At 36.4% G+C, this 15,301-nt stretch overlaps 1 protein-coding gene across 1 annotated transcript in view; it reads right to left on the reverse strand.

Moving 5' to 3' along the window:
* Positions 1 to 14,788, reverse strand: part of LOC115222131 (bis(5'-adenosyl)-triphosphatase enpp4-like) — a 15,870-nt gene extending 1,082 nt beyond the window's left edge. The window contains exons 1-3 of the mRNA XM_029792264.2: positions 13,661 to 14,788; positions 9,207 to 9,380; positions 4,075 to 4,308 (exon numbers count right to left, since the gene is read on the reverse strand). Coding sequence (XP_029648124.1) covers positions 4,075 to 4,308; positions 9,207 to 9,380; positions 13,661 to 14,519 — 1,267 coding nt within the window. The 5' untranslated portion in view covers positions 14,520 to 14,788. The remainder of the gene's footprint in view (positions 1 to 4,074; positions 4,309 to 9,206; positions 9,381 to 13,660) is intronic.
* Positions 14,789 to 15,301: the final 513 nt, after the last annotated feature.

A 15,301-nucleotide genomic window follows, 5' to 3' on the forward strand; every position in this document is an offset into this window, starting at 1 on the left:
TAGAGGCCACGGGTTATGGCCTCACTTGTCCTGCCGGGTCTTCTCACGCACAGCATACTTCCAAAGGTCACAGTCTCTGGTCATTTCCTCATGACAGAATAATCTGAATGCGAGAGGGCTAACATAGGTACTCCATCATAATTTTAATATACTCAACATAGGTACTCCAACATTTTAATATGCATAACATGGGTACTCCAACATTTTAATATGGATAACATGGGTACTCCACCATCATTTTAATGTACTCAGCATAGGTACTCTATCCTCATCTTAATGTACCCAACATAAGTACTTCATCATGATTTTATCATCTGAGTTTTGTTTTTTTTATGCTAGTATATGATATCTTGTTTGCTAGGCCCAACATCAAGAAATCTGATTCCACCACTTCTTTTGGCTCTCTTGGTCTTCCTCTGGCCAAAACAATAAATCTTCCTCCATCAGCACACATTTTTATTCAGCTGATATTTTCCATTTTCAAATGACCATTCCATCAGAGCTGTTTCTCATACACAAGACCAGTCCCACAGATTGCTATCTCCTAAATATGGAGATTGTTTACCCTTTGCATAACCATTCCAGCAGAGCAATGTTTCCTACACCTAACCATTCTAGGAGAGATTGTTTAAGAGATGATTATTTGCCAATAGTACTTTGGTAAATTCTTAATTATCAAGTCAACATTGATGTTGGTTACCATTTTATGATGATGTAGTATTTATAACATTCCATTTGAATTTAAAATCAGTATCTCTTGGCTTCAAATACCATATGTATTCAGCTAATGATGTTGAATGCATCAAATTATAATTAGAGAACAAATGTTTATGTGTTGAGAACCTATTTTTTAACATATTAGATGTAGAGCCTATATATCATTTACTACTTTTATGGGTAAGGATTTTACATCTAAAAACAATTATTTTCTTGAGGCAATTCCCATTAAGGGGGAATTTTTTAGCTATTCTACAATTTCAGGTACATAAATTAGCATCAGAAACAGTAGAGGTTAGTAATATTTATCATAGGTGTATTGTTCATGTTATCTTATTCTAAGGTTGGGTAGATTGTTGTACTATTACAAGGGTGTTTATAATTATTACTACTCCAATATTTATCTGTATTGCATCATTACTAGGTTTACTAAGTGAAGATAAATGCTTGTAATTAACCTTATTAACAGTGGTGGTGCTGTTGTCCACACTAGTTTTATCCTTTTGTTCAGTTGGCGACTGGCTTTGAGCAACAGGTGTAGAAGTGGATATACTTCAATATTCTTATAGTAATATTAGGAGAAATTTTCGACATTCTTCTTAATAACAATTTTATTCAACTGAATAATGAACATTTATTTCCCTTACAATTAATATTTATTTTGGTGAGAATCATAAGCAAGTTTAATTGCAGAGGTGATATTTAATATCAAGATGAGAATTTTTTTCCTATTTTGAAAAATGTTTTGGCTATATCAGTTTTAACAAGTAATGAATAAAGAGGATTATACCATGTGGTATTTCTTTTACTATTTACTTTCAGTTAGTTTTAATACTGTGGATCAGACATGATTTATTAATGTCCTTTCAAAAAGTAGCTCTTACTTCTGTTAGTATCACTAATAGTATCACTTTGGAATTATTCTTATACTCATCATTCTTTTAACTCTCTCTTTTACTCTCTTTTTTTTTACTCTTTTTACTTGTTTCAGCCATTTGACTGCAGCCATGCTGGAGCACCGCCTTTAATCGAGCAATTCGACCCCGGGACTTATTCTTTTGTAAGCCCAGTACTTATTCTATCGGTCCCTTTTGCCGAACCGCTAAGTAACGGAGACATAAACACACCAGCATCGGTTGTCAAGCAACGCTAGGGGGACAAACACAGACACACGAACACACACACGCATATATATATATATATATATATACATACATATATACGACGGGCTTCTTTCAGTTTCCATCTACCAAATCCACTCACAAGGCTTTGGTCGGCCCGAGGCTATAGTAGAAGACACTTGCCCAAGGTGCCACGTGGTGGGACTGAACCCGGAACTATGTGGTTGGTAAACAAGCTACTTACCACACAGCCACTCCTGCGCCTATTGATATTATCAGTTTTATTTCTAGTTTCATCATTACTGCTTGTATTATTTTATGATATATACCTCTGTGTGGATAATTTGTTATTATTGTAAGCTCTAGAAATCATTGTCATTATCATCAACATCATTATCACCATCATCATCATCATTAATCAAATCCACATCATACACGAGAATTAAGTTGGGGTTCATATTTACACTCCTATATTTAATAGTTACAGGTTTGTTTTTAATCACAATTTTATTTTTACTTTCTCCCATTATATCATTTTTCCTTGAGTTACCATTAGTTGGTAAGTCAGTGCTATTATTACTGTTACTTTTGTTTCCCATACTATTTCCTATCGCTCAGGAATAAATTTGGAAATGAAAAACATTTACTATCTAGTACCCTGGACCATTTGGTTTCTGATCATCTTTTAGCGAGTCAAGGAGAACTCACAAGGTCTGATTTTCTTCAGCAAGGTCCAACCTAGGGTTAAACATATCCAACACGAGACAAACAAGGCTACTTGTCTCGTGTTTATACAAACTAACTTTTCAAATTTTACTGCGCAGACGCAGTCCTTCACTGGCTATATATATATATATATAAGGAAAATATATATATAAGGATCCTAGATTCCCATTCCTTAGGAATGAGAACCCAGGTTTGAAATATTAGTCGCATATTTAATGTTGTTATAAGTAAATTTCCTAAATTAGAAACCTTAGAAGTTGATTTATGTGATTTTAGTATATAAATCATTTTCTCATCATAACCCACTCCTTTTTAGAGCCTCATTATAATACCAAGCATTGTAATGGATATTTCTTCATTGGTTGACAGGTTCTTTCTAACTTATTGATTGTAGATTTAGAGTGGTTACATAATCTGTTAATGCAATACATATATTTGTTAGGTTTATGGAAAGGATAGTATAAACCAGTAATGAGATCAAGTAAAACATTAAAAAATTCCCTTTTTTTTAATATTCAACTCAAAAGAAGACAGATTAAAATTTCAGAAAAATTTCTATAGTCCCTTATGAAGTTGTTCCTTGGCTGAAGGATTAAAATTACTAATAATTAAAAGAGAATCATCTTGATATAATTTTTTTAATTTGTCCCTAAGTTCACACAGAAAGAACAATCCAACCGTGTTTTATGTGATGTGGGAAGGACCCATCATAATATTAAAGTTGTTCTTTTATGGTTTTCTAGTCCAAAATACCTGATCAAACAGGATTGAATAATCCATAGTAGCAACTATAATTATACTAATTTTATTGTTAGTTATAAGTAAATAATTTCACACTGTACCTTATTGTGTGTGTGTGTGTAATAATAATAATAATAATAATAATAATAATAATAACAAAGAGTATGGAGACTGTACATCCACAAAATTTATTTTATAGTTATATACAGCATATTATACTGGATGTAAATTTTGTGGCTGAGTGATCCTTCGGTTTAGCATAAAATTGTTTTGACATAAAAGCAAACACTCCCCACCCCATGCGCACACATATTAGCATCCGCAAAAATATATCCTGTTGCTCTATTTTAAGACAGAAACAGGCTGAGTAATATACACTTGAGACTATTTTTACAGAAAAGTAAGATGTAAGGAGATGTACTTGCATAGCAAGTGATTTGATCTGAGATCATGTGCTGAAATGAAAACAATTGCAGTGTGGAAAGTGTTTGTAAGCCATTTAAGAAACACACAAAAGCCGTTCGATTCACTTCAACATTTAAGTTTAATTTGTCAAAACACACGAAAATAGCGACGAAAATATTTTGACAAATTAAACTTAAATGTTGAAGTAAATCGAACGGCTTTTGTGTGTTTCTTAAATGGCTTACAAACACCTCCCACGCTGCAATTGTTAAGATGTAAGGATTCTGAAATTAGTTTTAGACCAAAATTCTTTGATTAGAATAGCAAAGAAAGAAAGGAAAATAATAGACAAAATTGTACTTACATGTAATAAATGTTGTAAAACTGCTTGAATATTTAGGGATAAGAAATGCTTGAACTGTCTCCATGCTACCATTATTAGGAGATGGTTTTAAACCAAGAAGTGTACACATCAAAGGGTATAAATCAACATTTTCAAACATGTCAACTGAGAAGTTTTTCTTAAGGCTAGGCCCAGAAGCCATAAAAATTGGATGCATATCAAGTAAAGTGTTGTTGTAGCCATGTTCTCCCTGTCCTGAAATTTTTATTTAAAGAAAAAAGAAATTAAAATGAAATAAGTGAGAATTAAAACCAAGAGTCTATTAAAATGAAATAGCTGAGAATTATAATTAAAATTAATATTAATTAAAATTTAAGGCAGTAAGCTGGCAGAAATCCTTTGTTTACTGTTAACATGGAAAATTCAATAAACAGTTACCAGGGTAGCAAAATTCATGCAAGTAACACGGATGAAGCGACCTATTCAAAGGTAGAAACTCTGGGTTAATGTGCAGTAATTTGTGTAGTATAAGTAAATAAATGGAGTTGAACAAAGATGTTATTAAAATTCTTTTACTTTCGACATATGTTTCGAAGACAACATTGGTTTTATTCCAAAGGAATAAACGGTGTAAAATGCAATCTTCTCATCAGGAAAGAAAGAGAGCCTATCTCAACAACAAGACATTATAACAATTACGATGACTGCCTAAATGATAAACAGAACGTTATTAAGTATTTAAAAAAACCGTTAGTAGATTTGACGTCAAAGGCAGATATGTTGCCATGCCAGACAAAATGCTTAGCAGTATTTTGCCCATCTTTACATTGTGAGTTCAAATTCCACCACAGTCGACTTTGCCTTTCATCCTTTTGGAGTTGAGTTGATAAAATAAGTACCAGTTGAGTATTGGAGTTGATGTAATTGTCTTACCCCTCCCTCAAAATGCTAGCTTTGAGCCAAAACTTGAAATCAGTATAAATTTAAATGAAATAAGTGAAAATTATAATTATCAATTAAAATGAAATATATGGGAACTGAATTAAAAATTAAATAGAAACTTAAATCTTGATACATGGCTCACACAAACCCTTTGTTAATGTTTCATTTCCAGACTCAAAAAATATTGAATTCTATTAAATGCTTTCATTTATTTACAAAACGAAGGATAAATTAATATTTATGTTTCTCACCAGAACTAAGGCATTTAGCCTTTTAGCATTCGGATTACTGCACACGCCTACAAAGTCAGAAAACAGCACAGCTCCCATGACTTTCGGAAACATTTTTCCACACTCAGGCTTGCTGAAGCATGGAACAAACTACCTGCATCAGATGTTAGTTACCAAAACATTGCATCCTTTAAAACCTCCATGCTTCCTGAAATTCGCCAACACTATACCTGATATCCCTCCTCTCCATACACATGCACACATGTATATCATGACTCATACACTGTTCACTTTCCTGACATTTGTACATAATTCTATGTACTGTACATGCACCTTTGATGAGTTGTAGAGCACCTGAGCACTATACACAATAATTTCATCTTCTTATTATTCTCTCTCTCTCTTTTACTCTTTTACTTATTTCAGTCATTTGACTGCGGCGATGCTGGAGCACCGCCTTTAGTCGAGCAAATCGACCCCGGGACTTATTCTTTGTAAGCTCAGTACTTATTCTATTGGTCTCTTTTGCCGAACCGCTAAGTGACGGGGACGTAAACACACCAGCATCAGTAGTCAAGCAATGCTAGGGGGACAAACACAGACACACAAACATATACACACACACCATCATATATTTATATATATATATATATATATATATTATATACGACAGGCTTCTTTCAGTTTCCGTCTACCAAATCCACTCACAAGGCATTGGTTGGCCCGGGGCTATAGCAGAAGACACTTGCCCAAGATGCCACACAGTGGGACTGAACCCAGAACCATGTGGTTGGTAAGCAAGCTACTTACCACACAGCTACTCCTGCGCCTTATTATTATTATTATTATTATTATTTTAAATGTATTGCTTATTCATTCACATGGTTTTGAATTAATTGCATGTTATCTTGTAGCTATTAGATTTCAATGATGTTATAGCTTATTTTTACAATGACATTGTTGTGTAGGTATGGGAGGCTAAATCTGGGCCAGTTTGAACATAAAACAGGTAGAAAATTTGGGGCCAGATATGGCCAGTTTAAATGCTAAAGGGTTAAATTTATTTGTTTTCGTGTGTAGCCTCAAGCCAGTGCAACTCAGGTGGACGTCTGATACACAGTCAGTGAAGTGATTAGAAATGACAATCTATAGATCTATCACTACAGACATGCCATACCTATGCTATCTGAAGACCATACTGTATATTCTGATATGCCCCCTGACTGGCTCCCATCCTGGTGGCACGTAAAATGCATCATCCAAACGTGGCTGATGCCAGTGCTCCCTGACTGGTTCCCCTGCCAGTGGCATGTAAAAAGCAGCATCCGAATGTGGTCGATGCCAGGCCTACTTAACTGGCTCCTGTGCTGGTGGCACATAAAAAAGCACCCACTACACACTCGAAGTGGTTGGCATTAGGAAGGGCATCCAGCTGTAGAAACTTTGCCAGATCCGATTGGAGCCTGGTGCAGCCACTGGTTTTCCAGACCTCAGTCAAACCGTCCAACCCATGCCAGCATGGAAAAATGGACATTAAATGATGACGATGATGATGTAGTGGTGAACAATCATAGGAGGCCTGAACACATCACACTCCCCCACTTAGATTCTGACGGTGGCCCAGTGAAAGGTGGGAGGCAAGACAGACTTAAAAGAACACGACAGTTGCTGCTTCTCTGTCTCTATAATTCTTAAGCGCATTATAACAATTACAATGACTGCCTAAATGATAAACATAACGTTATTAATTATTTTAAAAAATCGTTAGTAGATTCGACGTCAAAGGCAGATACTAGGAAGAGAAGGGTTAAAGAAATAATAAATAGAGAGCTAATAAAGAGGGATATGTTGATTGAAGAAATGTTCAAAGGCTTAGAAGTAGATTTCTCTATTGAAGTAAAGTGCAAGTTAAACTAACTGTTCAAACTATAAAGACTGGCGAAATCACTTATATGAGTTAAAGGTATGTTTCTGCCAGTGTTTACATTTGTAAGATAGCTCTATAAGTGTGTTAACAAGGTGATTCTTAGAGAAGAGAATATGGAAGAGTTCGGAGTTGCAAATGTTACAAAATCCCTTGCCCTTATCATAAGGAAAAGATACGGACAGGATGAACCAATCTAACTTAAAATCTTTATTGTTGTCTTTAAGATGCCAAACCAATTTACTTAGCCCTGTGCTATGGCGTTTTCTGCTATCCCTAAATGATGAATAATGATTTGAAATTCTCTTAGATAACTAGGAAGAGGATGTGCCTATGTAGAAGTAGACATCGGTACCACAAGAAATTTTACATTGGTATATAGAAGTCTTGATCTTAGAATTATTAGACATAAATTTAATTCTGTTGGGGTTGTCCTCAGAGATCAAAACCATGTTTTTATTACTATCATTATTATTATTATTATTGTTAATACTATTAATATTATTATTATTATTAATACTGTTATTATTATTATTATTATTATTATTAATATTATTATTATTATTATTATTATGTGAGGGGTTGGAATTAACAAGATTAATGTTGGAACTCCCAGAAAGTGAACTTTTATTTAGCAGATTGGTATTGTGAGAAGATATAATTTGTGAAAGATTCTTTGTGTTGGAGAAGGCAACTCTAACTATATGAGAGTTAATAATCGAATAATATCTAGAATTTTTTGGAAAGTTCTTACCAACCACTTCATGGAATTGCAAAGGAAGATTCGATTTAATTTGTTTTCCAAACGGAATTACAAACCAAATAGTTTTCCTAGTAACATTCAAAATGTAAGTGGTATTATCTTTAAAGGAAGGTGAAAACCTCTAGAGTGAAAATTTGAGCTTAAATAATGCTTGCCTCCCTTATACACATGTAGATATATAAAGGGAGTGGCTGTGTGGTAAGTAGATTGGTTCCGGGTTCAGTCCCACTGTGTGGCACCTTGGGAAAATGTCTTTTACTATAACCTCGGGCCGACCTTGTGAGTGGATTTGGTAGATGGAAACTGAAAGAAGCCCGTCATATATATTGTATGTATGTATATATATATATATATATATATATATATATATATATATATGTATGTGTGTGTATATGTTTGTCCCCCCAACATCGCTTGACAATGTCAGGGAGGAACACTGGCAAATATATAATATGACAGATATATGTACGTGTGTGTGTGTGTGTGTGTGTGTGTGTGTGTGTGTGTGTGTGTGCGTATTATACAAGGTGGGGCTGAAAAGTTACTGGCTTTAGGGGCATTGCAAAAGGCCTGGTTGAAGGTTCAACCTTCTGAGTTCTTTTACAGGGCTTAGAAAAACTGAAGGACCGCTGCAATAAGTGTGTGAATCTGAGAGGGAAACATGAATAAAATCATAATTAACTGATTCTCCTGTATTTTCTTTTATCCAAACCCAGGAACCTTCCAGCACCCTGTCGTATATGGCTCAGAAACCTGGACGTTATCAAAGAAGCTTGAGAATCAGTTGGATGGAACCTACACTCACCTCCTTATGAGAGCTCAAAATCTCTTGTGGAAGCGCCATCCAAACAAAATGCAAATATATGGGAAACTACCACCTGTGTCATCTCTTGTGAAAGGTAGGAGAGTCCAGTTTGCTGGACATTGTTGTAGAGCTGAAAACGAGGCAATTTTCTACTCTTCTCCTCTGGAAGCCATCTACTCACGATACCAGAGGGCGCACACTCTCCTTCTTTCAGTTTGTGTGTGTGTGTATATATATATATATATATATATATATATATACACACATATAATGGGCTTCTTTCAGTTTCCTTCTACCAAATATACTCACAAGACTTCAGTTGGCCTCGGTCTATAAGAGAAGGCACTTGCTCAAAGTGCCACACAGAGGGATTGAACCCAAAACCACATGGTTAGGAGCAAACATCTTATCCACACAGTCATGCCTGTGCTTACTGTAAAATACGATACAAAGATTACAAATCAAAGTAGTTTTAAGGAATGTACTCACTGTGGTAGCTATAATGTGATGAATTGAGAGTGTATCCTTCATCAGGAACCAACAGTAAAGGCTGAATGCGTCGATTGTGCTTGTAGTGAGCACTTTCTGGAATATCTTCCTTAAGAAACACATGTAAGTGAGGCACTGATGATAGATTTTTTACAAACTGCTCAATAGGAACATCTAAAAGATTAGAAAAAAAGAGGATTTCATTATCAAAAAATTGTTCCGCAAATTCACGTTAATTTTAAAAATAACTTTTTCTTAATTATTGTTGTATTTAGGAATGGTCATTTTGCCAGTTTAGCCAATAAAAACACACGCACTATATATTTGGTGTTATTTTGCTTCAGTGTTATTTATTTTTTACAGTGTTATTTATTTTTTACAGGTGCCAGCCTCGCCTGGCACCTGTGCAGGTGGCACGTAAAAAGCACCCACTACACTCACGGAGTGGTTGGCGTTAGGAAGGGCATCCAGCTGTAGAAACATTGCCAGATAAGACTGGAGCCTGGTGCAGCCTTCTGGCTTCCCAGATGCCCGGTCGAAGCGTCCAACCCATGCTAGCATGGAGAACGGACGTTAAACGATGATGATGATGATGATGATGATTAATCTTAATCTTATTTCGGCCAGAGTTCTTTCGTCACAGAAGATACAAATATTACAGGCATCCCCCCCACACACATACACACACTAAATAAACATAGACGCACATAGAGATATAAGCATGTACAAATGAAGACATACAATAGAAATACAAAATGGCTGACGGTTAGGAAAGAGAGACACAAATAAGAAAGAAGAAAACAAAGGACCACTGATGCGGTCACAGGAGTGTGACAAAAGAACTCTGGCTAAAATAAGATTAAGATTAATGTAAAAAATAAATAACACCAAATATATAGTGCATATGTTTTTATTGGCTAAACTGGCAAAATGACCATTCCGAAATATAATAATATCTGTTTCAACACACGACTTCACATAAAAAATCTTGCACAACAAATATTTTTCTTAATTATCATATTCAAAAACAAAAATCTTCTCATCTAAAATAAGGAGACAGTACTGCAGTTAGTCTGGGTTTTAAGGGCCCACAATTGTTCAACATCCTTCCAGGCAACCTTAGAGATCTACGTGATGTTGATGTGGAAGTTATCAAGGAACGTCTGGACAGGTTTCTGCCTGAGATACCAGATGAACCCACATCGCGGCAGGAGACGCAAAGAAGAGCAGCTCCATCCAACTCGCTACTTCACCAAAATCAATATTAGAAACAACACTGAGTAACTACACCTCAGCCCTGGGCTGAAACCAGTAAAAGGAAAAAAAAAAAACATACGAAAATATCAAAAATGCTAAGTTTCTAAGTTCAACAATCTGTTTTGGTTCCAGTTGATCTGAGCAGACACACCACACACAGCTTACACTAATCATGAAACTAATCTACTAAGGCAGCAGTGACTATGGATTTGGTTTACTATTCTAGTTAACCCTTCAGTTACTATATTTCTAACCAAAATACACCCCTTATGTGTTTCAATTAAATTCTAAAATAATCATCAATTAAGACAGGATTTTTTTTATTTATGAAGATATGCTGTGACTGCGAAGACCCAACAAATGAAGTGAGATCATGGCTCGCAGGACGGCCTGCTGTGCTAACCTTGGATCGAAGGGTGACCCACTGTACATGAGGAGACCTATTGAGTCAAGTATGTCAACATCAACATCAAAATAAAAATTAAATGGAAATTGTAGCCATGATACCTGTGCTGGTGGCACGTAAAAAGCACCATCCAAACGTGGCTGATGCCAGCGCCACCTGACTGGCGTCTGTGTCGGTGACACATAAAACGCACCAACCGATCATGACCGTTTGCCAGCCTCCTCTGGCCCCTGTGCCAGTGGCATATAAAAAGCACCCATTACACTCTCGGAGTGGTTGGCATTAGGAAGGGCATCCAGCAGTAGAAACACAGCCAGATCAGACTGGAGCTTGGCGCAGTCTCCTGGCGACCCAGACCCTGCTTGAACCGTCCAACCCATGCTAGCATGGAAAACAGACGTTAAACAATGACGATGATGATTAATCTAAACAGACACTCCACACTTCACATACAGCTTATCCCTTTAGCATTAAAACTGGCTAAATACCCAGTCCAAATATTCTAACTTGTTTTATGTTCAAACTGACCAGATCCAGCCTCTCACACTTACTCTACAATGTCATTTTCAAAATGAACAATCTCATATCATCGAAGTCTCAATGCTAAGAGGTAATGAACGATTAATTCAAAACAATGTGGAATAAGTAAGCATTACATCAAATTCCACATATAGCCTACCCATTCATCATCATCATTTAAAGCCCATTTTCCAAGCTGGCATGGGTTGGATGGTTTTGACAGGAGCTGTCAAGGCCAGGATCCGCACCAGATTCCAGTCTGTTTTGGCTTGGATTCTACACCTAGATGCCCTTCCTAATGCCAACCATTTTTCAGATTGTACTCGGTGTGTTTACATGGCACCAGCACCAGGGCTTTTTATGTGGCATCAGCACCAGTGCCTTTTATGTGGGTGAGCAGATATATCTATACACCTCTTTTACTCGTTTCAGTCATTTGACTGCGGCCATGCTGGAGCACCACCTTTAATCGAGCAACTCGACCCCGGGACTTATTCTTTTGTAAGCCCAGTACTCATTCTATCGGTCACTTTTGCCGAACCGCTAAGTAACAGGGACATAAACACACCAGCATCAGTTGTCAAGCAATGCTAGGGGGACAAACACAGACGCACGCACACACACATATATATATATATATATATATACATATATACGACGGGCTTCTTTCAGTTTCCGTCTACCAAATCCACTCACAAAGGTTTGGTCGGCCCGAGGCTATAGTAGAAGACACTTGCCCAAGGTGCCACGCAGTGGGACTGAACCCGGAACCATGTGGTTGGTAAACAAGCTACTTACCACACAGCCACTCCTGCGCCTATACACATCTATATATAAAATCATACTTAGGGGTTTGTTCCCACAGCATGGATGCTCTCAGCTTTGCTGCACTTGTACTAAAAGCTATAAATATATCTTGTGAAAGAAATTAGTAAACAGAAACTGAAGAAGTGTGAAATACATTTATATCACAATCATTTCATCATTATCGTTTTAAAATACACATTTCCATTCTTGCATGGATGAGATGGAATTCGTTCAAGCACTTTTTCTATGGCTAGAGGACCTTCCTGTTGTCAATCTTCACCTATTTCCAAGTAAGGTAATATTTCCTCTTGCCCAGAGATGTTTCCACTGAACCCCGGAATCAAGGAACTGCTTGTATGACAGTGACACCGGGGTCGATAAATTAAGTACCAGTTACGCACTGGGGTCGATGTAATCGTCTTAATCCGTTTGTCTGTCCTTGTTTGTCCCCTCTGTGTTTAGCCCCTTGTGGGTAGTAAAGAAATACATATTTACAACCATCACATGATGTCAGGACAAAGAAACTAACACACACACACACATATATATAACCCTATGCTTGCCAATCACAAGGTTTTGGGTTCAATTCTATTGTGTGACACCTAGGGCAAGTGTCCTTTACTATAGCCCCGGACTGACTATAAAGCCTTGTAAGTGGATTTGGTAGGCAAACACTGGCAGAAGCCCGTTGTGTGTATGCATGTATCTATGTATATACGCACTTACGTATGCACGTGAATTAGCAGTTATTGTTTCCTTGCCCTGACTTCGCGTGATAATTGTAAACGAGATTCACCACAATGCAGGCGATGACCTTCATTTCCAATCTTTCGTGAAAAGCATGTCTGGTCGAGGGAAAATATCACCTTACTTGGAAATGGGTGAGGGTTGGTAACGGGAAGAGCATCCAGCTGTAGGAGTCCACCTCAACAAATTCCCGTCTGACCCATGCGGGCATGGAAAAGTGGACGTGAAAACGATGATGATGAAATATTTGCATTAAACATTCAAGCAGAAAAAGAGAGCGAAAGAAAAAGAAAAGGTAAAAATATACACGCGTTGTGAGTGCGTGAAAATATCGATATCAGTATAACTGTTCATGACTGATTTATATTTGAGCGAGGAGGCCATATTGCCGGGTGCAATAAATACAACGAAAGCAACGCCATTATTCGACTTGCAAGAAATAGCAGTTAAATCTCTCTTAAATCGCCTCCTACTGGATGATGTGGTTTTAGGTATCCTATTCCTGAAAATAAGACAGAACGACCATGTCGAGAATGTTTTTAATCTCAGGACTGCTGAACAACACCGCAAAAGCTGATTTTGTTAAAACAACAACGCAAAATCTGATTTGTGTACGGTCATTACCTGAAAACGGTTCAAATAAACAAAGATATAATTTTATTAATAAACCATATGTAATTATATATTTATAAACCATAAACATAAAATGAGTTCTCACCTTTATTAGGTAGGATATTTCCAATAGGATTTTTTTGAAAAATTTGATATTTAGACGGCGTGATGTATAAATCCAAGTTAATGATTTTATCTGCTGGAGTAAATGCCATTCCATGGTCACTGGTGATGATAACATTAGTTTTGGAAAGTAAACCTGTGTTGTTTAAACGTCGAATAAGATAACCTAAATCATTGTTAAGGGCAGTTAGTTTTTTATCAATTTCTGGTGAATCAGGACCAAAGACATGTCCAGTATGATCTGGTTCTTCAAAATATAACAACCCCAGATTAATAGGATAAGAAGGGTCTGTGAACCACTCGATAATTTTGTCTATTCTGCTAGTAAAATTCAACAAATAGTTTTTATTAAATTCTAAATATCTGTATGGTTTGAACCCTTTTATGCTAGCACCATCACCGACCCAGTAAACACATCCACTTCTAGCCTTTGTGTTTTCCTTTTGGTTGGTAACCCATATAGGTTCACCTCCGTCGTCCATCCACTTAGGGTCTCTGACTTGCTCGGCAGAACCGTAGAAGGTTTCGTTGTAAAGAGGGTCGTACATTGTATTGCCAACTATGCCGTGACTTTCTTCGTACATACCGGTTACTAAAGTGATGTGATTGGGGAAAGTCTTCGTGATAAATGCATTTTGTAAACCACGTCGGGCAGAAACGCCATTTTCGACAAACCACTTAAAGTTATTCAAAGTAGCATTCGAATGAGTCATGTAATCCCATCGAAAACCGTCAAAAGAAACCAACAAAAGGTTCGGAAATGACTGATCAGCTAATATAATTGGAAAACAATATAAACACGGGATGATAATATATAAAATAGAATAAATACAGAGAGACATTGCCTAGAGAGATACCAAACAAGTTCCAGCGAAATGCTTAGCGGTGTCACGCCAATAAGTCTCCGGTAAAAGTTAATACCACGTCTTATCTCCTTCCTCTGAACATGAATTTGCGAAAATGAAAAAAAGAAAAGATCTTGTTATCATCGATAAAAGAAATGTTTTGGTTTCTTGATACTTGATCTATTTCTTGATACTAAAATTGATCTAGTTACGAATTTTAAATGGTACAACTTTATGACTAACATTAAAATAACATTAAAACACTGAACAGGATGTGATAAGTTTCACTGACCTAAAAGTTATATTGTATATAGTATATAATAGCCTAGGCGTTAAATATCTTGTCATTATGCTATAGGAAGGGCCAATCGGATTTCGGGATGTTTTTTTATAATTTCTGGATCAAAGATAACGAAAATGAAACTTATCATACAAGGATGTAGAAACATGGCTTTTTGCTGTTTGTTTACGTTATCTTTTATAATGTATTTTTAACTTCCCCTCTTGAAAAACAAAGTAATAGTTGTTTAATGAGAAAATTGATAAATGCCATGGATGGTATGGCATGCGATGGAGAGCTGAAGCATTTTAAAGAATGTGGCTTCGTTGTTAGCAACCCGTTTGTCTGCAGTCGTCAACAAAAATGACATTTTTGTGTCAATTCCGTCGTTCTTAGATATCGATTATTTATGTAATCTATAATGAGTTAATATATGAGGGGTTGTTGGCTTCTGTTGCTCTATTCTTTTACAGAAGTAAAATAATTTATTGTTGAAAAT

Source organism: Octopus sinensis, linkage group LG19 (assembly GCF_006345805.1).
Source record: "Octopus sinensis linkage group LG19, ASM634580v1, whole genome shotgun sequence".
NCBI lineage: Eukaryota > Metazoa > Mollusca > Cephalopoda > Octopoda > Octopodidae > Octopus > Octopus sinensis.